The 24266-nt window shown below is 42.2% G+C and overlaps 1 protein-coding gene across 3 annotated transcripts; it reads left to right on the top strand.

Moving 5' to 3' along the window:
* Window positions 1-25: 25 nt before the first annotated feature.
* On the top strand, window positions 26-23925 carry ABHD4 (abhydrolase domain containing 4, N-acyl phospholipase B). 3 transcript variants are annotated; one of them, XM_043983386.1, is made up of 7 exons: window positions 26-160; window positions 12255-12343; window positions 14196-14568; window positions 15086-15240; window positions 19009-19120; window positions 21297-21483; window positions 22428-23925. In XM_043983386.1, the coding sequence occupies exons 2-7, from the start codon at window positions 12304-12306 to the stop codon at window positions 22515-22517; spliced, it is 957 nt and encodes a 318-aa protein (XP_043839321.1). In that variant the 5' UTR covers window positions 26-160; window positions 12255-12303; the 3' UTR covers window positions 22518-23925. The 3 variants fall into 3 exon arrangements, with proteins under 3 accessions (XP_043839321.1, XP_043839319.1, XP_043839322.1); XM_043983384.1 differs by lacking the exon at window positions 26-160 and adding an exon at window positions 7220-7304; XM_043983387.1 differs by lacking the exon at window positions 26-160 and adding an exon at window positions 11184-11333.
* The last annotated feature ends 341 nt before the right edge of the window (window positions 23926-24266 follow it).

The raw sequence follows: 24266 nt of genomic DNA, 5'->3' as shown, positions 1-24266 counted from the left end.
TCCCTACTGTCCTATCTCTGGAAGTCCGGGAGGTGACGCAAGCAGTTGCTCCGGCGAGAGAATAACAGGAAGCGGGGACGAGAAAAAAACGGACTGGGCTGCAGCCTAAGAGTTCCGGGTCTCTTCGTTCCTCCCAACTTCCCCAGCACGCACCAGAGGGGTAATCAGAGAAATGGTTGCGATCCCGCGTCTTGTAGGGCCGGTTCTCAGTCGGGTTCCTAGTTGTTACTGACACATTCGCGCGGAGCTGAAGTGACCGTAGTTCGACAGCCTTATCCCCTCACTGCGCAAGCGCCGGCGTAGCCTCAGTCAGTCTTCTCTAGAGGAGGGGGTTGGGGAGGAGGAAAAGAGAGGGGAGGGGGGAGAAGAGAGGAGGAGGAGGGGAAGACTGCTGAGAAGGGAAAGGAGAGAGGAAGCAAAGAAAAAGGCGAGGGAGGAGCGGGAGGGAGGACAGTATTTCCGTTGAATAGCCTTTAAATTAATATCAAATTTAAATCGAAGTATCCATCCAAGCTTCTGCTTGACCAGTAGCTTGGTGTGTGGTCTTGGGTAAGTCACTTCCCTCTGGGCACCAGCTGCCACCTCTGTAAAATGCAGGGTGGTGGGAGAGAGTGAGTTCTTAGATGATATCTAAGGACCCCTGCCAGCCCTAACGTTCAATGAATATATGAATTTATATTTTCACAACTGGATGTTTACAGGGTTATATGAGTTGACAGTTGCATAGCCCTTTAAAATTTACTAAATGATTTACATATTTTTGCTCCTCATAGTCCTGAGGTAAAAATATAAATAATATGGAAATATTATTTATCATTAATATGGATAACACTGGGTTAATGTTATTAGTATAATGGATATTGTTGCTATTAGCCATGTCAGTATGAACATTGTTGATAATATCAGTATAACGATAATGGATATTATTGCTATTTGTATCAATATGGAAATTGATATTATCCATAATAATAGGTAGCATTTTTATAGCTCTTTAAGGTTTGCAAATCACTTTGCAAATACCTCATTTTATCCTCACAACAACCCTGGCAATTAGGTGCTTATTATTCCTCATTTTACAGATGAGGAAACTGAGGAAGAAATTAAGTGACTTGGCCTGGGTCACACTGCTGGTAAACTGGTGTGGATTTGAACTCAGGTGTTCCTGACTCCTGGTCTGGTGACACTTAGCTGCCTCTAAATACTAAAATTATCATACCCATTTAAAAGAAAAGGAAACTGAGGTTCAGAGAGGTTAACTTTAATAGTCTGTAGTTATACAAAGTCACAGAGAAGGGTTTGAACACTGGTTTCTAATCAGTCATTGCACTGCATCCAAATTTAAATTTCTTTTATATTTAGTTTTGTGAGTTTGAATAAGTTTTTTATCATAAAAGTATTTTATTATTTTCTAGTTACATGTAGAGATAGTTTTCAGCATTTGTTTTTCTAAGATTTCTAGTTTCAAATTTTTCTCCCTCCCATTCCCCCCCCTTCCCAAGACAGCAAGCAACCCAATGTAGGTTATACATGTACAATCACATTAAACATATTTCTGCATTAGTCATGCTGTGAAAGAAGAATCAGAGCAAAAGGGAAAAACAAAAAAAGCAGAAAGAGTATTGTTCAATCTACATCTAGATCCACAGTTCTTTTTTTCTGGATTTGGAGAGCATTTTCCATCATGAGTCCTTTGGAACTATCTTGGACCATTGTATTGCTGAGAAGAGTCAAGTCTATCTCAGTTGATCAACACACAATGTTGTTGATACTGTGTACAATGTTCTCCTGGTTCTGCTCATTGAATAAGTTTTTAATTTTAATTTTTTGTTTCAGTCCCTCTGATTGAAAATGGCAAACATTGAAGAAAAAGTCAACTGCGTTCTCTGGTTAGCTGAACTCAAGTCAGCAACAGCTGTAAGAAGGAAATTTGCTTCCCATTATAAGAAAGAGGCTCCCCACAGAAATTTGATTAACAACTGGATGAAAAAATTCAAGGAAACTGGCTCAATTCATGACAAGCCTAGGTCTGGGAGGCCCAGAGCAAGCGAAGAGACTGTGACTGAAATTGCAAATGAAGTATTTATAGCACAAGATGGTGGCTATGTTGAATTTTAATAAGAAACATATCCGTATTTTAAAATTTTAAGTGTTATTTGTTAGTTTGTAGCATTTATACTTCTGAAGTTATTAAAGTGTAAAATTGCCTAATCCTTTTGGGACACCCTGTATTTGTAGTCCGAGGACCTGGGTTCCAATTACGGTTCTGCTTTCTACAGTATGCCTTTGGATAAACCATTTAACCTCTCTGGACTTCAGTTTCCATATTAATAAAATAAGGGGGTCGAATTAAATGATCCCTAAGGTCCCTTCCAGCTCTAAATTCTATAATCCAAGTTGAATTTTTTTTGTTGTTGCCAGGATCTAGCTTTTCCTAATCTCCTCATAGCCCCCATTTCTGGTATCCCTGACCTGTTTTTAATTGTATGGTATTTCATAACCAGACAAGTTCTAAAGTTAAAACATCAAAACTTTCAAAGCAGCACCCAATGGCTTCTCTGGTCAAATGCTGGAAATGATAGCAACCTTAAAAGGGTTTGGGGCCTAAACAATCTCAGTCCCATTCACCTTTCATCTGCAGGCCATAGATGCTCATCTTCTTTTTTTGTTTTTTGGTGGGTTTTTTTGGTTTGGTTTGGTTTGGGTTTTTTGGTGGGTCAATGAGGGTTAAGTGACTTGCCCAGGGTCACACAGCTAGTAAGTGTCAAGTGTCTGAGGCTAGATTTGAACTCAGGTCCTCCTGAATCCAGGGCCAGTGCTTTATCCACTACGCTACCTAGCTGCTCCCTGATGCTCATCTTCTGACTGATTTTAGTCATTCCACAACCACATTAGTGCCAGCCAAAGATAGAAGGGAGCTTAAACAGCCAGGGTAAACTGACTGTACTACATTGTTGTTGTTCAGTTGTGTCCAACTCTTCATGACCCCATGGACTATACTGTCCGTGGAGTTTCCTTGGCAAAGATACTGGAGTGCTTTGCCATTTCCTTCTCAGGTGAATCAAGGCAAACAGAAGTTAAGTGACTAGCCCAGGGTCACACAGCTAATAAGTGTCGGAGGTCTGATTTGAACTCAGGTCTTCCTGACTCCAGGCTCAGCACTCTATCTACTGAATCATCTAGCTGTGCCTACATCACTGTATATGTGACTTCTTTCTATCTCTGAGGGAAGGGCTCTAGCTTGAAGATGAAAGTCATCTGACCCAAATGGACTTACATGTAGGTTAATAAGTAATCTCTCTTATTCAGCCCTTTCAGGGCAAGGACCATGTAAACATATCCTTTGCATTTTCAGCATGTAGAACATTTTTTGTTGATGATGTGGCTTCTAATATCCGTTTGACTGTAGTCATTATACTCATCTAGCTTCCAATAAAATATGGAAACACATAACTATTCTGAGACTTTTGTTTATGAGCTGTTAAGAGAATTTGAAAATCTATGCGTGGTACAGTCAGTTTCCTTGGTAATTTGAACCCTCCTCCACCTCCCTGCCTCATCCATCAGGAAGTAAAAGGATAGGTTCAGCACCAAATTAAGCTTTATGCATATTCCAAGAGGACATTTTTCTGATATAGAGGCAGATTACTCAAAATAGTAATATTACTATTGGTACTATTCATCCAGGCCCCTTGCTGATGTGTCTTCCTCTTGTTTTATCTACTTTTCATTTCTTTCACCCACCATTATTTGCTTCTCCATGGGAGGGATACAAGAGAAAACCAGAAACATGAAAGAAAAACAAATCAGATTGACTTGTTGAATGCATGAATTCCAGAGTCTTACGGCCACAACAACACACTGAATTACTAAGTTTTTATGAACCGTTAAGCACTACAGCAAGAAGAGGGCCTGCTGCCTATCTGCAGATAGCACCATGTCTATAAGTGCTACAGCATTCATTACTCCAACGGGCAACTTCTTAAGCTATTCATACAAACAACAGTTTAAATGGACATTTTTAACAGCATGCTTGGCATGGGAGGTAGGGTGTCATTTATGTCAAAGCTTTTTCATATTTCACTGAATAGTCAAGTTACCTGTAGTACAGAGCCCCTGAGTTTGGTGAGCATGGCAGTGAACCATGGCCTTCCAGTCCAGTGCTTTCCACTATCCTGTGCTGCTTTCTCTCCAGCAACTATAGAACTGGCCTGTCCCTTTAATTAAAACGCAAATTAATGTTGAGTTGTGTGGCAAAAGAAGTGGACTTTGAAAGGTTTTATGATCATAACATTGAGAACCTCCAAACAGTGTTGGATGGAAATTATCAAATCTGTATAATGAGCTGGAGAAGGAAATGGCACACCACTCCATTTTCATTGCCAAGAAAACCCCAAATGGGGTCATGAAACATGACTAAAAAAAAATCAGGAAAAGAGAAAAAACCCTTGGTCTTTCACTCTCTCGACAGACTCTAGGAGTCGTTTCTACTTTGGCATGATTTCAGAATGTTCATTACAGTTCTACAGTATCCCAAGCTCTCAAAAATGCCCTAAGAGTTCTAGTCAGCTTGGTCTTAGGGAGTCCTACAGAAGTGGGGGGGGGGCGGGGAGTTGGTTTTTTTATATGGTGTATTGGAAGCACAGCTCTAACACTAGCACCTTCATAGTTCGGGCTCAATGTTGGGACAAAATGAGGCACTGGAAAGCCATTGAACATTTCACAAAGTAGGTACTTTTCCCTAACAGCAAAATTATTTGACAAGGATACCAGCCAAACTTAGCTTTTCTGGATGCATCCCTGTGCCCCTTCCTCCTGCCCCTATTTTCATCTGGAAATGCATCTGGTCAGTAGGTCATCAGGGTATGGCAATTTATGTGGTCTTAGGAACTCATCAAATCTGAGAGGCCCTAGATGTTTTATAACCCTAGGTGATCAGGAAGCTACATCTGAAAGACTGAGGCCAATTAGACCCTGAGGACAGCTTTGTTTTCCTTTTTATTTTTGCAGGGCAATAAGGGTTAAGTGACTTGCCCAGGGTCACACAGCTAGTAAGTGTGTAAAGTGTCTGAGGCCGGATCCGAACTCAGGTCCTCCTGGATCCAGGGCCGGTGCTCTATCCACTGCGCCACTTAGCTGCCCCCAGCTTTGTTTTCTTTCAAGTAAAACCTCCCCAAGTTGTTAGTAGGAGGAAAGAAGTCACATGGGGAAATGCCAGTCCTATTGCATGGTGTAACCTGCCATAAAACTGATCAAGCACAAACATGTAGAAAGTTCTCCTGCCCTACCTACCCTGAGACCAATTCCAAGCCTTCTTTCAACCCTGCCTCACAAAGATCTATGTCTCCCAAGGGTTTGGGCTAGTTCCCCTAGATAAGACAGAAGTGGTTACTATCCAAGGATCCTTCCAGCTCTGGACCACACACAAGTCTCCAAGACACCTAATCTCTACATGTTTCCTTTCTCAAGCATAAATCCCTTCTAACTCCCTGCAACCTGACAACCTGGGAACTCCTAAAAGCCCTCCAAATAGTGTCTTATTTCCCAGTGCCAGTGACTTCTGGTTAGTGTTTCCACATGGGTGCTTCTATAGGATGGGACTCCCCTGTTGATCAGCCCCTTCCTTCTTCATAGTCTCTCCTCCCTCAACATCCATGACACTGCTCTCTCTGTACTCTACTTCTCACTGTTCCTCCTTGCTCTCCTTTGATTCATATTCCATCTCTTGCTGCCTAAGTATCATGGGATCACCAAAGGCTCTATCCTCAAACCTCTTTTTGCTGTTTTCTTTCCTTTGCCAACCTCATACCCAAAGCTTCATTTATTACTCCTACACAAATAACTCCCAAATCCTTTTCCTTGCGCTCTAGCACTCACATCCAACTACCTGCTAAATATCTATCCTTGAATGTCCAGCCAGAACCTCAAACTCATTATGTCTAAAACAACCTTTGTTCCCTCCCAACTTTACTATTTCTGATAATAGCACCAGCATTGTAATAATCCCAAACTTGTAAGCTCAATAGTTAAGTGGATAAGTGTGGATAGAGTGCCTGGCCTAGGCCAGGAAGACACCTTCCTGAGTTCAAATCTGGCCTCAAAATCTTACTTTCTGGGTGACCCTGGACAAGTCATTTAACCCTGTTTACCTCAGTTTCCTCATCTGTTAAAAAAAATGAACTAGAGAAGAAAATGGCAAACTACTCCAGGATCTTTGCCAAGAAAACCCCAAATGGAGTTACAAAGAGTTGGATAGGGCTGAAAATGACTGAACAACAACAACATCCTGTACTGTCTGGACTCCTTACTTAGAACATAGCCCTTCCGCATCTCTAACCTTTTGAAAGCTTTCTGTTCACTTAAGGAGACAAGCCATTCCCGAACTCCCCAGCTGAAAGTGAGCTCTCTCCCCTTTTCCAGTTTTTTTAAAACATTTTTAGGGGCAGCTAGATGGCGTAGTGGATAAAGCACCGGCCCTGGATTCAGGAGTATCTGAGTTCAAATCCGGCCTCAGACACTTGACACTTACTAGCTGTGTGACCTTGGGCAAGTCACTTAACCCCCATTGCCCCACAAAATTAAAAAAAAAACAACAAAAAAAAATTTTTTGATTGAACCTTCTTTGCCCTTATACTGTATTTGTGTTCATGAGCTATTCCTACACTTCTATCAGACTGTAAAATCCCGTCGTTTTTCAGCTTCATAGGCTAGTGCCCTAAACAATAATTTGGTGTCATTTAGTTTGAACTGAACTGAATATTTGTACAGGCTAAATGCATCCAGGTCGAGGAACCTACAGAAGATTAGCCTAAAGGTCCTGAGTAGCAGAAGGCTCAACTTCTCTGGGCTAGTACAATTGAGAGTAGGGTGCAGATGACTCTACCAACATAAATAGCTTAGGCCTTCTTTAGCATATCACTTTAACCATTCACCTCTCCCACCCAAAAGCTTTCCAAAGTCTCAGTCCCAGGGCCACTCAAAATGAGCATAGTGCAGGATCTTTTTAAGGCATTTGCCCCAAGAGTCTGGCACCTGTTTCAGAAACCAAGCACATACCTACTTAACCCTGCCCTCTACTTAACCACTTCCCTACTCTCACCTGAACCCCTCCCATTCCATTCATAATCCCATTTGCCCCACCCACCTTTCTGCTTACCCCATCTTTCTCCTAAGATCCTCTGGCCACGCCCCACTTTGTTAGCCAATGCTTTCCGAGGTCAGCTGGTGCTGCCGTCAGGAGGAGGGACAGGCTGGCTCCCTTCTACCCAGCCTGGCTTGTTTACTATGGCTGACGATCTGGAGCAGCAGTGAGTTAATTTCCCTGTCTCTCTTTCTCTTTCTTTCTGTGCTCATAAATTTAGGCCCCTCTGATGCAGAGGCCTGGTTTTAGACATTCCCTACCTTCTTTTTTTTTTTTCAGTTTTCCTCCAGGGGGAGGGATGAGGCTTCTTCTCCTAAGAGAAGGAAGGGATACAGGGGTAGTAAGGACAGAGAAGCTTTGCTGCAAGTTACGTATCTGACATTAGCCTGTATTTCTTACTCTTCCTGCTTCCCATCCTGTTGTTGTTTCCTGCGCTAAGGGGTTTGGGAAACTCTCGGAGTCAGCAATAATGCCTGTATTTTTCTAGAAGATTTCTATATGTTAGATCCTGGTTGGGCTGGAGTTGGGAGGAAGAACTGGGAAGCTTGTTTTCACTTGCCCCAGGAATGATCTCCAACATACCTCCGGAATCCTGTAGCAAAGGATGCTGGGGAGAAAAAAAATATATTTCACTTGAAGAGGTTTTAAAAAAGCTTTGGAAGGAATGGAGTATTTTTCTGTGCTGGAGGAAGTCAGAAGCAGGGTATAGAAAACCATTTAGTTTTTTCCCAAGCAAGATCCTGATTACCTCATATAAACAGGTAATAATTATCCTCAAAATATGTATGTATAGCATCTTGGGTTTAGAGTTCCAGTGGTTTCACTTCATCTGCAATCAAATTTGGGGTCCCTTTGTTGTTGCCTGAGCCTTCTTTCCTAAGATGAAGTAGCAACTGCTCTTTGAAGAATGACTCAGCACCCAGCTGTGCCTACCTTACACGGGTACAGAGCCTAGCCTCTTTCTGGTGCTGGACGGGTATTGTTGCCTCCTTTTCAGATCTTCTGAACTGGCATCTCCTAAAGTAAAGTGGCCTTAAAAAAAGAGAGAGAGGAAAAGAATTGCCTTCCTTTAGCTCTGAGAAATCTCAAAGAGCATTACTTTCTAAGCTGAAAGCCTCTCCACTTATAGTACTCCTGGGCTGAAGACAGAAGCCCTGAGTTTGAGGCCCAGCTCAACCACTTATTATGAGCTGAACAAGTGACTTAGCCCTGAGCCTCACTTTCCATACCTGTAAAATGGGGGCAATAATAATTGTACTCCTTACTGCACAGGGTTGTTGTGATAATTTCTCAAATGAGACATTGTGAAATGCTCTGTAAAGCCTTATACAAATGTCAACTAGTAACAATGGTATTTAGAAAATTATCTCGTCCAACCCCCTAATTTTACACATGTAAACCAGATTGGTTAAGCAGTGTACCTTAAGAGCTATACATAACATTATCTTGCCTCCCAATCCATTCACTAACAGTTATCTTGGCCACTTCTAATGACAAGGGTATCCTTGTCACTAGAGCTACCTCATGAGGTCACCTGTTGCTTTTTTTCTTTGTTTTTTGGGTTTTTTGTTTTTGTTAAATGATCTGATAGTTAGAAGTAGAGGCAACTAGAGGGATAGAGCACTGGGCCTGGAGTCAGGAAGAACTGGGTTCAAATCTGACCTGCACACTTACTAGCTGTGTGTTAGTGGGCAAGTGATTTAACCTCTTGTCTGTCTCAATTTCTTCTACTGTAAAATGTGGATAGTAGCACTTACCTTTCAGAGTTGTTGTGAGGATCAAATGAGATAATATTTGTAAAATGCTTAGCATACAGTTCCTGGCACATCATAACCATTTAATAAAATGTTCCCCTTTCTAGAAAATATTTTGATCAATAATTTTTAGCGACTTTTTAAACAGTTTTAGTTGGGGTTTTTTTGTTGTTGTTGGGGGTTTTTTGTGGGGGGGTTTGTGGTTTTTTGTTTGTTTGTGGGGTTTTTTTGCGGGGCAGTGAGGGTTAAGTGATGTGCCCAGGGGTCACACAGCTAGTAAGTGTCAAGTGTCTGAGGCCAGATTTGAACTCAGGTCCTCCTGACTCCAGGGCCAGTATCCACTGTGTCATCTAGCTGCCCCACTAAATAGTTTTAGATTTTAAAAGTATTTATTGAATGCTGACTATTGTGTTCAAGGCATTAGGAATCAAAGAGTATAAGATACAGTCCCTGGCCTCAAGGATTTCCAGGGTGCGATTCAAAGACAACCTGTCTTCTAATCATGGGCCAGTCTGAAGTAACAAAAAAAGACAGAGTTGGCAGTTTAGGAGACATGGCATCCATAAAATGATACATCATAACCAGTAAGTGGTACAGACAATGAGTTCATAGGAGGAAAAAATCACTGTGGATAGGGGCGTTTACACAGGAGGCTTACAAGTCCTAGCTACAAATCCTACTTCACATGCTTGTTATCCACATAACCCTGAGCAAGTCCCTAACCTCCCTGACCCTTTGTTTCCTCCTCTGTAAAATGACATCCCTTCCAGCCCTAGATCTATGATTCTAAGATCATCTATGAAGGATGAGTGAAGGACATAGGAGAGGGAAGGTTAGGGAGAACTCCAGGAATAACAGAAGAAACTCAGCACAACTACTAGTCCAATTTTGCTGGAGCATGGACTGGCCACATGCAGGGTAACAGAGGAAGGGGACAAGGCTGGAAAAGTATGTTGAGGCCAGATTGTGAACTCAGTTCTGTAGACGAGGAGCACAGGCCCAAAGGGTTTTAGAGACATTTGCTCTTTGGTTAACAGATTAGGATTGCATAGAAGAGATGTCAAGGGTGCAATTAAAAGAACCTATGTTCTAGTCCCAGGTGGGTCTCAAGTAGCCAAAAAAGCATAGAACTGGAAGGGTCAGAAGTTCTGAACCCAGTACTGGTTTTAGTTCTGGCTTCACTTACAATGGGCCTTTAAGCAAATTATTTAACCTCTCTGAGCTTGAGTTTCTTCATCTGTAAAATAGAGATGATCATATTTGTATTATGGCCTTCACAAGGTTGTTGAGAAGATCAAGAGAACACTCCAGCATTTTGTAACTACCAGATATGCCACATGTCAGCCATACCAAAGTAGAGGACAGCCCTCTTTGGGGTGTCCTCAAGGCACCTAAATCTCAGGGGTGGATAGGGACTTCAGAGGACCTCAGATTTGACTCATATCTGGACAGAAATCTCCTCTGTAAGTCCCTGACAAGGGGTCATCTAAATTCCACTTGAAGACCCCCAAATGATAGCTTTCAAGACAACTTATTCCACTTTTGGGGAAGTCAGATGATTGGAAGTGACTTCCACATGTTGAGCCCAAATCTGCCTCTTTGCAACAGCCCACTGTTGGACCTAATTGTACTCTGGAAACCAGGGGATAGGGGATAGAGAATAGAACTATGGTTTTATTGATACAGGGAACTCTCAGGTTAAGAAAACCTCTCCAAATGCAGGTAGGCACCTCCTCTGTGACCCAGAGCACTCAGTGGTTGAGTGTATTGTGTAGGGTCATACAACCAGTATGATGTCCCTCCCTCTACCTCACCATCAGGTCTTCTCTCAGTTCAAATAATCTTCCTTCTCCTAGAATCATAGAATGTTGGAAAGTACCTTCAAGATCATCTATTCCAATACTGTCATTCATAAATAAGAAAACCAGGCCTATAGAGGTGAAATAGTATGTCCAACAGCACACAACAAATTAGGAGAAGTGCTAGGACAAGGATGCGGAGCTCCTGGCTATTGGTCAGTGCTTTTTCTCCCATACTTGATAGCTTGATAGGAATTATGATTTTGGGGGCAGCTAGGTGGTGCAGTGGATAGAGCACCAGCCCTGGATTCAGGAGGACTGGAGTTCAAATCCGGCCTCAGACACTTAACACTTACTAGCTGTCATTTAACCCCAATTGCCTCACTGGAAAAAAAAGAAAAAAAAAAGAATTATGATTTTAGGTGTTGGGTGTGTGGCTCCACTATTACAGATTACAGCCACTCCATAATGTCTTGGTTAATGAGTTGTGAAAAAGAAAGATCTTCATCTGATGGCTTCTACTGATGAATCTTGCCAGATTTTGCCAGGCTGTTTCTTAAACCACAGACAACACAGGGTCATCTCCACATCACATCAAGCATCAGAGGATTATCTGAGTGCTCCTATCCTGAGTCTATGAAGGTTAGATCAAATGGCCTTTGGCAATCCTTCCTGGTGCTCAGATTCTGTGAAAGGTGTTCCCTTCTTGGCAGATACTGATTAGGGTAGCCCCACTATAGGGAAGATCCCTGCCAGTGGCTTACATTGAGAAAAAGGAGGTCTCCTCTTACCTACCTGGAATTCTTCTCTCTAGGCCAGAGTTCTAGAAAGTATAAGAAAGCACAGGAGGGAGAAAGAATTGCCCTCCTGTACATTAAGGGGAAAGAAAGTTGATTATTTCACTTACCACCATTGCACCCATGAGAAATAGAGGCTTATTCTCCTCAGTTTTATAATTTGGAAACTGAGGCACAGAGGGTAACTTGCCTGTGCCCAGTGTGTCAGGGCCAAAAATTGGGTTCAGTTCTCCAGATTCCTCCCCTCTGCTCCTCTCCCTCCCCCACTGCTTTGTTCAGGGTTGAACTACCCCCCCCCGAAGGAAACTGGACATCTGCTGGTAACCTCTGGGTGGGGGGGGGGGTCATATTTTTAGGAGCAGAAAGGGAGAAAGCCAGGCCTGTTACTCTGGAAAAGCTGGCAGACCTCATGGTCATTTAGCCTGCTTAGTGAAGGTCATCCTCAAGTATCACAAAGAAAAAAAAGTCTGGTTGGTTCTTGATCTCTTTGAATATAGGTGAATGACATTCTCTGCATGTAAATAGGTAATATTAGTAGTGTGTGTTATTGTAAATAGCCACTAACCCAAGAAGAAGAACAGTTTTTAACAGTTACATCAAAAAGAGTGCTGGTTGTGAGGATTTGGCACAAAGGAGTGGGGAGGGCAGGCAGGGAGAGAACTTTTGTTGCCTGATAAATATTGTGTGACTGTCAGCAATGCTGAGTGGATCTGTGTTCCCCTTTCTAATATGGTCACCATGCATCTGTGTCTTTCCCTGATCCCAGGCCTCAAGGCTGGCTGAGTAGCTGGCTACCTACTTGGTGTCCAACTTCGATGTCTCAGCTGAAGAATGTGGAAGCCAGGATCCTACAATGTAAGTAGATGAGATGGGCTTGTCCTATCTCAGGGCTTTCCCTAACCAGAACATGTGGCAGGCCCATGGTCTAGTTTCACTGGGCAAGCCAAGAGGATAGGGAGGGGAACTGAGGAAAGGCTAGATCCTTTTGGATAATAGTTCTTCCTTTCCCTTCTCCCTTTACTTTGACCCTTCAATAAATATATGGGCTCATGAAAAAAAAAAAAAGCCTCAAGGGGCAGCCCTCTGTGTCTTCTCATTTTATGTGCATCTCTCCATAAACTTGTCATCAAGTATCTACCTAATACACTGGAGGCTTTCTTCTGGTTCCTTTAACATTAGATGGATACCAACCCTTCCCCTTCTCTCACTACATGACTGACTCACTTCTACCATGTGATTGACCCCCCCCTCCCTGTTCTGATCATAAATATCTTTGATGATTTTTTTTTTAAATATCAGGGCCAGAGTTCATCTTCCAGATATACATGTGACTATTTATCATCGCACTTTTTTATATTCTACTGTATCCTGCACCAGCACTTATCTGGTTAGCACAGCTGTTTTGGTCTGCTGGGGACTTGCTTCCAAGGCCAATGGCACATGGAGAAAGTTTAACCCCGTTAGCAACATGTAGTCACATACCGCAGATTCTACAATTTGAGCTCTTTCCTGTGTCTCTAAATCACAACTCCTCATTTGCTAGATGTCACCTCCCAAGGATGACTTCCATGTCCTTATTACCCTAAGCAAGCCAGTCAGTCAGTCAATAAGCATTTATTAACCACCTACTATGTGCTACTATGGGGATACATAAAGAGGCAAAAGACAGGGCCTAACTTCAAGATCACAATGTAATGTTGTTGTAAACCCCTGGCCTCAACCTAAAGGTCAGGCTGTTCCCACTCACTAACCCTACCTCTCCAACTCCTATCCTCTGTTTAACAACTCTTAAGGTAGGAAAACCAAGTCCTCCTTCCAGATATACCTTCTTCAAAGTAAACACATGACAAATAGCTATTTCTTCATTGTTAATCTGTGTTCCTGAATTAGTAAGCAACCCCCCCCCCCAGTTTTTAGGGTAGCCAGGAATCTCAACCACCAGGATGCAAGCAAACAAGGGGACTAAAGTAAAAATTGTACCTCACAACCAGTGGAAAACTTACCCTGAGCTCTCTTAGACTATATTCTTTTTTTTTTTAGTCATGGGAATTATATAATAGAATATCAGATATTTATCCTTTGTTTTATAGCATTAACAATTCGTGATAATAATCAGAAAATACACATTTTTAAATGATTGTCAAAAGAAAAGAATAATTACAGAACTGTGATTTGTATTTAAGCAAAGCAGCACGAAAAAGCTGTTTTCCTGTATTCACAATAAGGGAACATGGCATTTTATGTGTAAAGCAGTAGCAATTGAAATTTTCTAATCAAGTACCTTACAATAAAAAAAGAGGAATATGAGAAATTATATTTCAGATAGATACCATGTCTTAGACTATATTTTAAGCCAACCATGTGGATTAGCACTGGCCAGAGAGCCAGCCCAAAGGAAACCAAGCAGTCAATTCCAAGAAGGAATTGAAATAAAGAGTCTCTTCTCTTATACTTTCTGGTTACTAGGGCAAACAAAGAAATAGGGTTTGGAATGAGGGGAAAGTTTCAGTTTATATTGAGTATAAAAAGCTGTTGAATTCTTCTGTGTAGGGACACAGGGTATCCCTATAGAAAGGAATACCAGGAAGGCACCAATGTCAAAAGTTCAGTATTGAACATGGTTAAGAGTCTATGGTGAAAGTAGCCAATGCTGTAGCATCATCAGTGGAAAGACTATTCATTTTCCATGGACTCTTCCTCTCCTTAGGTCTCCAGAACAAGTTCTTGGCCCGCTATGTGTCCCTCCCAAATCATAACAAGATCTGGACTGTCACAGTGAGCCCAGAGTTGGAGGACCGCACGCCCCTGGTGATGGTGCATGGCTTTGGGGGTGGCGTGGGTCTCTGGATCTTAAACATGGATTCACTGAGTACCCGGCGTACAGTGCACACCTTCGACCTGCTGGGCTTTGGGAGAAGCTCAAGGCCAATATTTCCCCGTGATGCCCAAGGTGCTGAGGATGAGTTTGTGGCCTCTATAGAGACCTGGCGGGAGACCATGGGGATCCCCAACATGATTCTACTGGGGCACAGCTTAGGAGGATTCCTCGCCACATCTTACTCTATCAAGTATCCTGAAAGGTAAGAGAGGACTCTGTCTTTTGCCTCAACAGAAAGCACACTCCACTAATCAACAAATCAGTAAAAATTTATTAAATGCCTATTATGTACCAGACGTCAGGGATACAAAGACAAAAAAAGTCCCTACATTCTATAGGGGGAGATATAGAAGTAAGTATAACATGTGTACAAAGTAAACATAAAGCTGTTTTGGTTTTGTTTGTTTTGGGGGGAGGGATGAGGCAAAGCCTTATGTAGGAGGTGGGATTTGAGCTGAGCTTTAGAGGAAGGGAGGAACTGAGAGGTAGAGGTTAAGGGAGTCAGTTCTTAAAGTAAGGCTCAGCCTGTACAAAGGCAGAGACTGGAGATGGGATACAGTGTCTGAGGGACAGCAAGTAGTCTAGTTTGTCTGAACTGTACAATTAATATGAGCTTCCCAGTCATGGTCATTATCTTAATCCATCAGTTCTTTCTTCTTTCTGAGAAGACTTAAGAATTGTCATACCTCTGAGCTGTTCTTTTCCCTTTCTTCATGTAGAGTCAGACATCTCATCTTGGTGGACCCGTGGGGTTTCCCCCTTCGACCAACTGACCCCAGTGAAATCCGAACACCCCCAACCTGGGTCAAAGCTGTTGTCTCTGTCCTGGGGCGTTCCAATCCTTTAGCTGTCTTAAGGGTGGCTGGACCCTGGGGTGAGTAACTTACATTTATCCTGTACTTTTTTTTTTGGTGGGGCAATGAGGGTTAAGTGACTTGCCCAGGGTCACACTAGCTAGTAAGTGTCAAGTATCTGAGGTTGGATTTGAACTCAGGTCCTCCTGAATCCAGGGCCTGTGCTTTATCCACTGCACCACCTAGCTAGCCCTAAGTAACTTACAAAAGAAGAGATCACCTTCTTTCTAAATGTATCTCATCCCATTCCGGAATCCCCATGCCACCACACTTAGTTTATTATTGAAAAGCAGAGGAATAAACCTGGAGATTCCATAGCATCATAATCTTTCAGTGTTGAGCTGAATCTCCTATCTCTTATTTGAGGTCTCAGAGTCCTATGGCCTTAATCTACAAGGAACAGAGAAAGCAGAATCAGTTGTATACTCAAGGAGAAAGTCTGGATTTCTAATAGGATCATAGACATCCTGCAGGAAGTGACCTCAAAGGCCATCTAGTCCGACCCTCACAAATGAGGAAACCGAGGCCCAGGGACATTAAATGACTTGCCCCGGGTCACACAGGGAGTCACAACAGAGTCAGGACTTGAGCCTCCATCATTTGAGTCTAGATGTAGTGTTTTCTGCACTCTTAGCACATTACCCTCTTCTCCACTCCTGGGTATCTTTGGACTTTGAAGAAATAAGAAGTGAATTATCCTCCATGTTAATGAATAAACAGACAAGCTAAGTCTCCCAGATTTCTCTAGAGCTGGAGACTAGTTAGATCTATTATTTCACTGATGTAGGGAAAGCCCAGATGAGGAAATTCCCTTCACACATGCAGCTCTCAGCAATTTAGTGTCTTCCCTAAGAGTTGCCTAGAGCATGCCCCTCAAATGCAGCCCACAGGTTCCGTCTGTCCCAACTGTAGTTTGAATCAGATTAAAATGTAATCAGGAAAAAAAAAAAGAAAAAATGTAATTGGGAAATATTTAACAAAAGAAAAAGAATACAATAAAATAGATATTATTCCATTTTTAAAAACTAAGTCAAAATGCAGCCTGTAGGGATCCTTATGTATGGATTAGCAGTCCCTGTTTCTATTTGAGTTTGACGCCAGTGGCCCATTGTACTGAAAGAGTAATCATTTTGCTCAGGGTCACATAGGCAGGACTTGAACCTAGATCTTCCTGGTTCAGAGGCCAGCTCTCTATCCACTGGACCAAGCTACCAATAGAAGGAGCAAAGTAGTTCTGGATCCCATTAAAAGATAGTTCAAAGAAGAACTCAAGCATCTGAAGGAGCCAAGAATGGCAAAAGACAGGGAAAAGAATGGGCAGCTAGAAACTCAAGTCATTCTGATGGTCCTCGGCATCCCTGAAGTGTGGTGGGTAATTAATAATAACTGAGGAAACAATCCGAACTATACAATTTATTAGCAAAACAGGCATGATAAATGGGTCAATGAACTCCCCAGTCAGTCCAAAGACCCTGAATACAGAGTACGACAGTGGAATGATCAAATAACAAATTAATTCAAAGAAAACAACAGGATACAAACCAAGATATAAGATTAGATAATCTGATTTCTAATTGGAAGAAGGATTAGGAACTTTCTGAGTTGGGAGGGGAGAGCAAACAGGTACAATTCCCTCAGAAAAAGAGGTATCCCACTCCTACCTAGTGTCTGAATTCAATCAAATTAAGGCCAGTTCCTTGAGATGTATAATTGTGAGAAAACTCCTTGCATCAATATTTGAATCTGACTGGGTTTCTGATCAGCAAAACCTACGTCCTTGGTTAAGGGTCTTTAAGGAGCAGGTAGCGGTGGTCTAGGTTCAAATAGTGCAATAAAGTTTTCTCAAAATTCCCACAATTAAAAGACAAATTAGACTAGATCCATAATTGAATAGGACGGAAACTGAAAATTCTGGAAACTTCCAGAATTGAGTCAAAAGATGGAGTCAGCATGGTTCATACAATTCCCACAAAAGCAAGCTCCTTTCCTTCTTTTCCCAGCCTCCATACCTCTGACAGCCTTTCTCTGTTCAGCTAGGGGTACAAATAAGTGTGAGGGACACTCTAGCAAAGATGGTGGTTTGACTGATTTAGAAGACAAGAGGCAAAGGGTCCTTGAACAGCCTTTGATTTTATGTCAGGAGAAAAGAGTAATATATAATATTGAGAAACACTTTATTTTTCAAGCATGGAATGTGTCGAGATTTAAAACTCTGGAAAAGAATGATATCCTGGGAACCTTGCATTTTTGCCGAATACACTATGGCTGCTCTAGTGATATCAAGGCAACACCATGTACTTTGGCAGGCAACTATCACTGTTCCAATTAAAAGACATTTTCTGTGTAAATCTCCTGCAAGTTTATGGTTGAGTGCCAAAAATGAACAACTTAGAGGAAGAGCACTGAGAAGCTACAGTGTGGGAAGAGGGGGAAGGGTGGGGGAGGAGGCAGGAGGACGAGACGGGAGAAAGAGGCAGGAGGATGAGGCTCAGAGCCAGGAAGACAGAGGTGTCAGTGCTACCTTAGACACTCACTACCTTCATGAATCTGGGCAAGTCTCTTAAACTCTCTCTAGGCTTAATTTTTCCCATATGTAAAATGGGGATAATATTTTGTACCTACCTCACAGGATTGTTGTGAGGCTCAAATAAGATAATGTATGGAAGGCACTTTGCAAATCTTAAACCCTTCTGCAATGTAAACACAGGAGCAACTGAAAAAGTATTTGGTCTGAAATCAGAGGACTCGGGTTTGAGTCCCGCTTTGCCACTTGGTAGCATTATCTATCCTTAGGCAAACAGCCTGATTTTTCTGTCTCTAGTCAACTCAACAAGTGTTTATTAAGCATCTACTATGTGCTGGGTACTGTGCTAAGTGCCTCAGTTTCCTCATCTGTAAATAAAAAGGAAGAAGGAGGGAGGAAAACATATTTATATGTGTCAGACATTGTACTAAGAGCTTTACAAATATTATGTCATTTGATACTCAGAGCAACTGTGGGAGGTAGGTACAAATATCCCCATTTTACAGTTGAGGATACTGAGGTAAGCAGAAGTTAATTGACTTGCATAGGGTCACACAACTAGAATGTGTCTGAGGTCAGATTTACCTCATTGGAATGTGAGCTATTTGTGGGGCTGGCGGGGCAATGAGAGTTAAGTGACTTGCCCAGGGTCACACAGCTAATAAGTGTCATGTGTCTGAGTCTGGATTTGAACTCAGGTCCTCCTGAATCCAGGGCCAGTGCTCTATACAGTGCTCCACCTAGCTGCTCAGAATGTGAGCTATAGTAGTGGTCATGGTGATATTATTGAAGACTTTTTTTTTTTGGTGGGGCAGTAGGGGTTAAGTGACTTGACCAGGGTCACACAGCTAGTGTCAAGTGTCTGAGGCCAGATTTGAACTCAGGTCCCCCTGAATCCAGGGCCGGTGCTTTATCTACTGTGCCACCTAGCTGCTCCCGAAGACATTCTTTAGAATGGCCACATCCTTAAAGTTTGCAAATTACTTTTCTTCACTATCTTATGAGGTAGGTATGTAAGTATTATCCTTATTTTTACAAATGAGGAGGCTGAGGCACCATAAGGTTAAGTATCTTGTTCAGGATCATGCAGCTAGTAATATCAGAGCTGGATTTGAATTCAAACCTTTTAACTCCAGACCACACTGTCCTTTCCATTACACCACACTGGCTCTGATAATAAACTGAGCCCATTGTTTGTGGTATCTATAATCAATTTCTTTGTCTGATACTAAGCAGATTCTTTGCCCCTTCTCCTCCCTCCTAGGGCCTGGCCTAGTACAGCGATTTCGTCCTGATTTTAAGCGAAAATTTGCTGATTTCTTTGATGATGACACAATTTCAGAGTATATCTACCACTGTAATGCCCAGAATCCCAGGTGAGTTAACCCTTGGGAACAATGGATGGGATTGGGCCAGTGTAGAAACTGCAAAGAGTGTTAAGCTAGAAGTCCCAAGCCCCAGCTCTGCCCTATGACCTGGGAAGTGGTATCTGCCTCCCTATCTTGGTTTCCTCAGCTATAAAAAATTCCTTATTCCTTTCCCTCTCTACTAAAGAAAAGGTATCATGAAGATCAATGGCAGCATTCTTTAAAAGATTCCCAAGTAATGGGCTGAGAGGAAAGGATGTCATAAAGTCATAGAGAAATTATTTATTCTGGGACACATTTTTTAAAATAGCTATACTAGGTTACCTGCCTGTCCAGGAAAAAGATTTGGCCCTTTTCTCAATGCAGGCAGACATCTCAGCAGGCCAGAATTTGGTAGTATGTTTGACTTACTTATTCTTAGAACATGCAATCAGTGCCTTGTGCTGAAACTGGGATGAATAGGGAACTTAACTAACCTTGTGGAAAATTTGGTGAACACTGCTTGAGAATCCTGATATCTGAGCAAATGCATTTCTAGGTATGGTTTTTTCCTCTAAATGACTTGTAGTCTTTGCTGCTTCAAAATTCTCAGCTCGTCTATGAAATGAGGGGCTTGAAGTAAACCTTGGGATCTGAAGATTTAAAAGGGACCTTGGAAGGCATCTAGTCTGCTCTTATTACACACATCACATGAACTCAGCTGAATGGAATAGCCCAGGCAATGGAAGGGCAACAAGCTACTCAACAGAAAAAACAAAAACAAAACCAAGACTTCATACTACCAACTTTCCCCACAGTCCTGCTTCTGACCTCACTCATCAGGCCCCAGTCCTATCAGCATTTTGCCTGACCATGCCCTGCCCTGTGCAGCTAGCTACCCTCCCAAGCCCCATGTAGCTTTATACACAGTGGAGGAAAGAAAGGGTGGTGGTGTTTTAGATGGGGAAACACTCATGAAAGACTAGTCTATGCACCATAAAGTCCTTTTCTGTCTCCCAAATTTTCATTGTTCTGTTATACCACATCCCTCTTTGAGCCTACAAATACTTTCCCTGTTTCCAGGGGAACATATGATTAAGACAAGATTATAAGTAACTCCATAGAATAGCTAATTCCTCAGAGTATCTGATAGAATGTTCATAGAGATCTTGCTTCTACAACAAAGATAGTAAGTAATTCCATGAAATAACTAATTCCTCGAAGTATCAGATAGAATGTTCATAGAGCTCTTGCTTCTGCAACAAAGATAGTAAGTAACTCCATGAAATAACTAATTCCTCAGAGTATCAGATAGAATGTTCATAGAGATCTTGCTTCTGCAACAAAGATAGTAAGTAACTCCATGGAATAACTAATCCCTCAGAGTATCAGATAGAATATTCATAGAGATCTTGCTTCTGCAACAAAGATACTAAGTAACTTGATGGAATAACTAATTCCTCAGAGTATCAGATAGAATGTTCATAGAGCTCTTGCTTCTCCCCCATCAAAGGTACAGCAAGCCCCATAAGGACACTAGGGCTAGAACCCTATCAAGATTAGAGAGGATCAAAGCTGGAGTGTGGAGGGCTGTTAACAACAGGATAACCACTAAGCTCTCTTGAAACTTTGAAGTCCTAGGATTCTGTCTTGGTGATGAAAACTCAAATCAGCTTCCAGAAATCCAAGCTCAGTTCTTCTCTCCAGAAATCCAATCCATTTTCCCTACTTTAAACCAGATTTATTTAACCTAGTCCAAATTGGCACCTTCCCAACCTTGCAAATAGCTACACGATATGGTTTTCCGTTAGCTCTTTTGAGGAGACATTCAGGTGGTAAAATAAATTTGACACTTCTTACTTAGTATCAATGACTACTCAAGTTGAATAAGTGGCTCTTTTAAAAAAAAAAAATCTTAAGGTTTCACCTCTCTCAGTAATCTCCAAATATTTTACTGTCAGGAAGTTCATCATTGTGTCCAAACTAATCTCTTTTAACAAGGAATCTCAATAATTTAATTACATTTGAGTGCTCATTATGGGTAAGGAACTATGCCAGGTATCATAAGGGATACAAAGATGTTCCAGGTAAGCTTCTCCATTTCTTGGTCTCTAATGTCTAAAGAAACCATTAATCCATAATTTTTTGGTTGGCAGATGAAGATCTGGGTCTCTAATTTGTTTCAAGCCTATCTTTCTATTGCCAGTGGTGAGACAGCATTCAAGGCTATGATGGAGTCCTTTGGCTGGGCCCGGCGCCCCATGCTGGAGCGAATCCACCTAGTTCGGAAAGATGTGCCTATCACCATGATCTATGGAGCCAACACCTGGATAGATACCAGTACTGGAGAGAAAGTAAAACTTAGGAGGCCGGGCTCCTATGTCCGAGATGTGGTAAGTTAGGGCAGCATGGGGAATGACAATAGAGAGGAAAAAGTATTGTAGGCTGAAAATCAGAGCGTTGATATGACTCTAGGTGGATGAAAATATGTGAAGTAGAAGAGGGAAAAAAGTCTGATGACTTAACTAGTGAGGGAAAGTAGAATAAGTGGGGGTGGCCTATGAACTCCTTTAACTGGAGTTAAACGTTTAGTTAGTCAACAAGCATTTGTAGAATGCTAAGTGCTGAGAACATAAAGTCAAAAGATAGTCCCTACTCTTCAAGGAGACATAACGAAACAATTATGTACAAACAAGATATATGCATGATAAAGTGAGAGATAATCAACAGAGGGAATGCACTGGTATTAAGGAGGATTAAGAAGGGTTTCTTGTAGAAGTTGAGATTTTACATGAGACTTCAAAGAAGCCAGGAAACAAGTGCTCAATGAGATGGACCCAGAGGCCTAAGCTATTGCTAGATGTGGCCAAAACAGCACCTGAGTAATTCCCAACTAGTACCATATGTGTACTACATGCAGAAGGTATTTAAATACTTCCCCACTGTTTCATACTGTAGTTTTTACCAAAGGTTATGACAGTGGTAGAGAAGGTAATAGTGACTGGTCACTGAAATTCTACCTTTTCTTTTCTCTTGTTTACCTTTCCCATTAACCTAAGTTAGTATCTTTGAATGGGGTGAAATCTCCCTGTGGGCTCTAGGTTGCTCCCTCTGTGGTTAAAGGGCCCGGCTAAAGGTGGGCTTGGTGAATGGAACTTGGGGAAATATATAGTGACTTGGGTCCTAGTAGCCCCCGTGGGAGCTCTCTAAATTCTTGTGAGCAATATAATTGGAGGAGGAGATTGAAAGGAGAAAGAATTTAAATGTAGTAGAACTTTGTAATCTCTGAGAAGATTTCCCCCATCCCACTCCTGATTATTTCTCCTTCCTCCTCTAGGCTATTGAGGATGCTTCACACCACGTCTATGCAGACCAACCACACGTCTTCAATTCCGTGGTAGAAGAGATCTGTGAGTCAGTCGACTGAGCTGCCATTCTCAGGAAGGAAAAAAGAGCACAGAGGCTCATCTCCCTCTCTGCTTTCCTCTCTCCTTACCCTCACCAACTAATATGTCACCTGGGCAGAGTCACATATTCTTCATAGGGGTGGGGCAGGACAATGGGGATGGAACAGCCCCACCTGTCCACATCCTGGAGATGAGAGGCAGTAGTGGCCTGGAGCTCCCTACCCTAGGGTTTTCCATAAAGGATCCTAGATCCCATCCCATTCTCTCATGCCAAAGTGTTAACAATGAGTTGGTTTTAAATGTTGCATAAACCTAGAGATCTTTTCATGTATTCTACTCTCCCTGTACATAATGTGCCAAAGGGTAGGGGTTACCTCTTTTCATCTACAACAGAGCAAATAGAACTATCAGGCCTTTCCCAAATTGGGAAGATTGGGGATTTCCCATGACTATTGCTGGGAATAGGCCCTTTGTGGAAACATCTCCTTTTCTTATATTTTCCTACCTTTTTTCTCTGGGCCAGATCCCTGTAGCACAGACCTACTTTCATTACTTTGAACCTATCTTGAGTCCTGAAATCCTTATTCCTTTGGGTTCCTTAAATAAGTGACTTATTTGAGGGCATAAGGTTAGTCAGTGGCAGAGCAGGGACTAGGTCCTGGGTCTCCTGGGACTTCCAATGTCTCCTCTATGTGACGCTGAATCTCCAAATTTTGTATTCTTGGAGAATGAAGCTAGCCTAGCTGCCATATATAGAGACATATCCAGGTTATTAACTCCAGAACTGTCTGCCCATTCATGTCTCAATGTTCCATTCCCACCTTTGATGGGCAGCAGTCTCCTTCCTGGTTCCACCTCAACTTGGGCTGGCATTAAACCACAGACTAAGCCCAGAGTTATGCTGCCCCATCCTGACCATTTACTAGGAGGCTTTAAGAGTCTCCTCCTGTGCCTTGGGCATTGAAGCCCCTCATGGATTAAGAGTCATCCCTGGTAGGGAGATGAGGGCATTGACTTCAACCCCTCTCCCGTTGTTGGACTCCTCTAGTATTAACAAAATCTTGTTACCAGCTATCAGCCCCAACCCAAAGCCCCTGGTCCTATTGGGGAACCTCATGCCAACATATCTTCAGTGGAGAGATTGCTCTCATTGTGTGACCCTCAATCTCAGCCCTTTGTCATTGTTGCCAGTTTAGTCCTGCTACTGGTCTATCAACTTCCCATGTCTCAATGGGGCATTGCTATAGGTTCTACCTTGGGATACCAGAAAGTTTCATTGAGACTAGCCACTTAATGCAGAGCATCTTCCATCTACCCCTCTTTACTCATTTTATTTTTTAAACCAGATATTTCAACAGTATTTGTACCCGGTGCTTTGTACTAGCCCATACACCTTGGGACCTTTTTCTATATTAATAAAGAAATGAGGAAAATGCTTAAATTATTGATAATTAGTATTTTGTCCAGGGCTCTGGGGATATCAATCACAGATTGTTGTTTGGTCATATCTGACTTTTCATTACCCGATGGACCATAGCAACCCAATACTGTCCATGAGGCTTTCTTGGCAAAGATACTGGGGTGGTTTACCATTACCTTCTCCAGTGGATTAAGGCAAACAGGTTGAGTAACTTATCCAGGTCACACAGCTACTAAGTGTCTGAAGTCAGATTTGAACTCAGGTCTTCCTGACTCCAGGCCCAGCGCTCTATCCACTGAGCCATCTAGCTGCCTCATCAAACACAGAACAGCCAGGTAAAATAATGGAA

The sequence above is a fragment of the Dromiciops gliroides genome, chromosome 2, assembly GCF_019393635.1.
Source record: "Dromiciops gliroides isolate mDroGli1 chromosome 2, mDroGli1.pri, whole genome shotgun sequence".
Lineage (NCBI taxonomy): Eukaryota > Metazoa > Chordata > Mammalia > Microbiotheria > Microbiotheriidae > Dromiciops > Dromiciops gliroides.
This window is presented reverse-complemented; position numbering and strand designations above follow the sequence as displayed.

Coding starts and splice junctions, on each gene's coding strand:
- ABHD4 (XM_043983384.1), top strand. CDS start 7,282: ATGGCTGACGATCTGGAGCAGCA. Junction 15,241..19,008: donor AAGGGTGGCTGGACCCTGGG/GTGAGTAACTTA, acceptor CCTCCCTCCTAG/GGCCTGGCCTAGTACAGCGA. Junction 21,484..22,427: donor GCTCCTATGTCCGAGATGTG/GTAAGTTAGGGC, acceptor TTCCTCCTCTAG/GCTATTGAGGATGCTTCACA.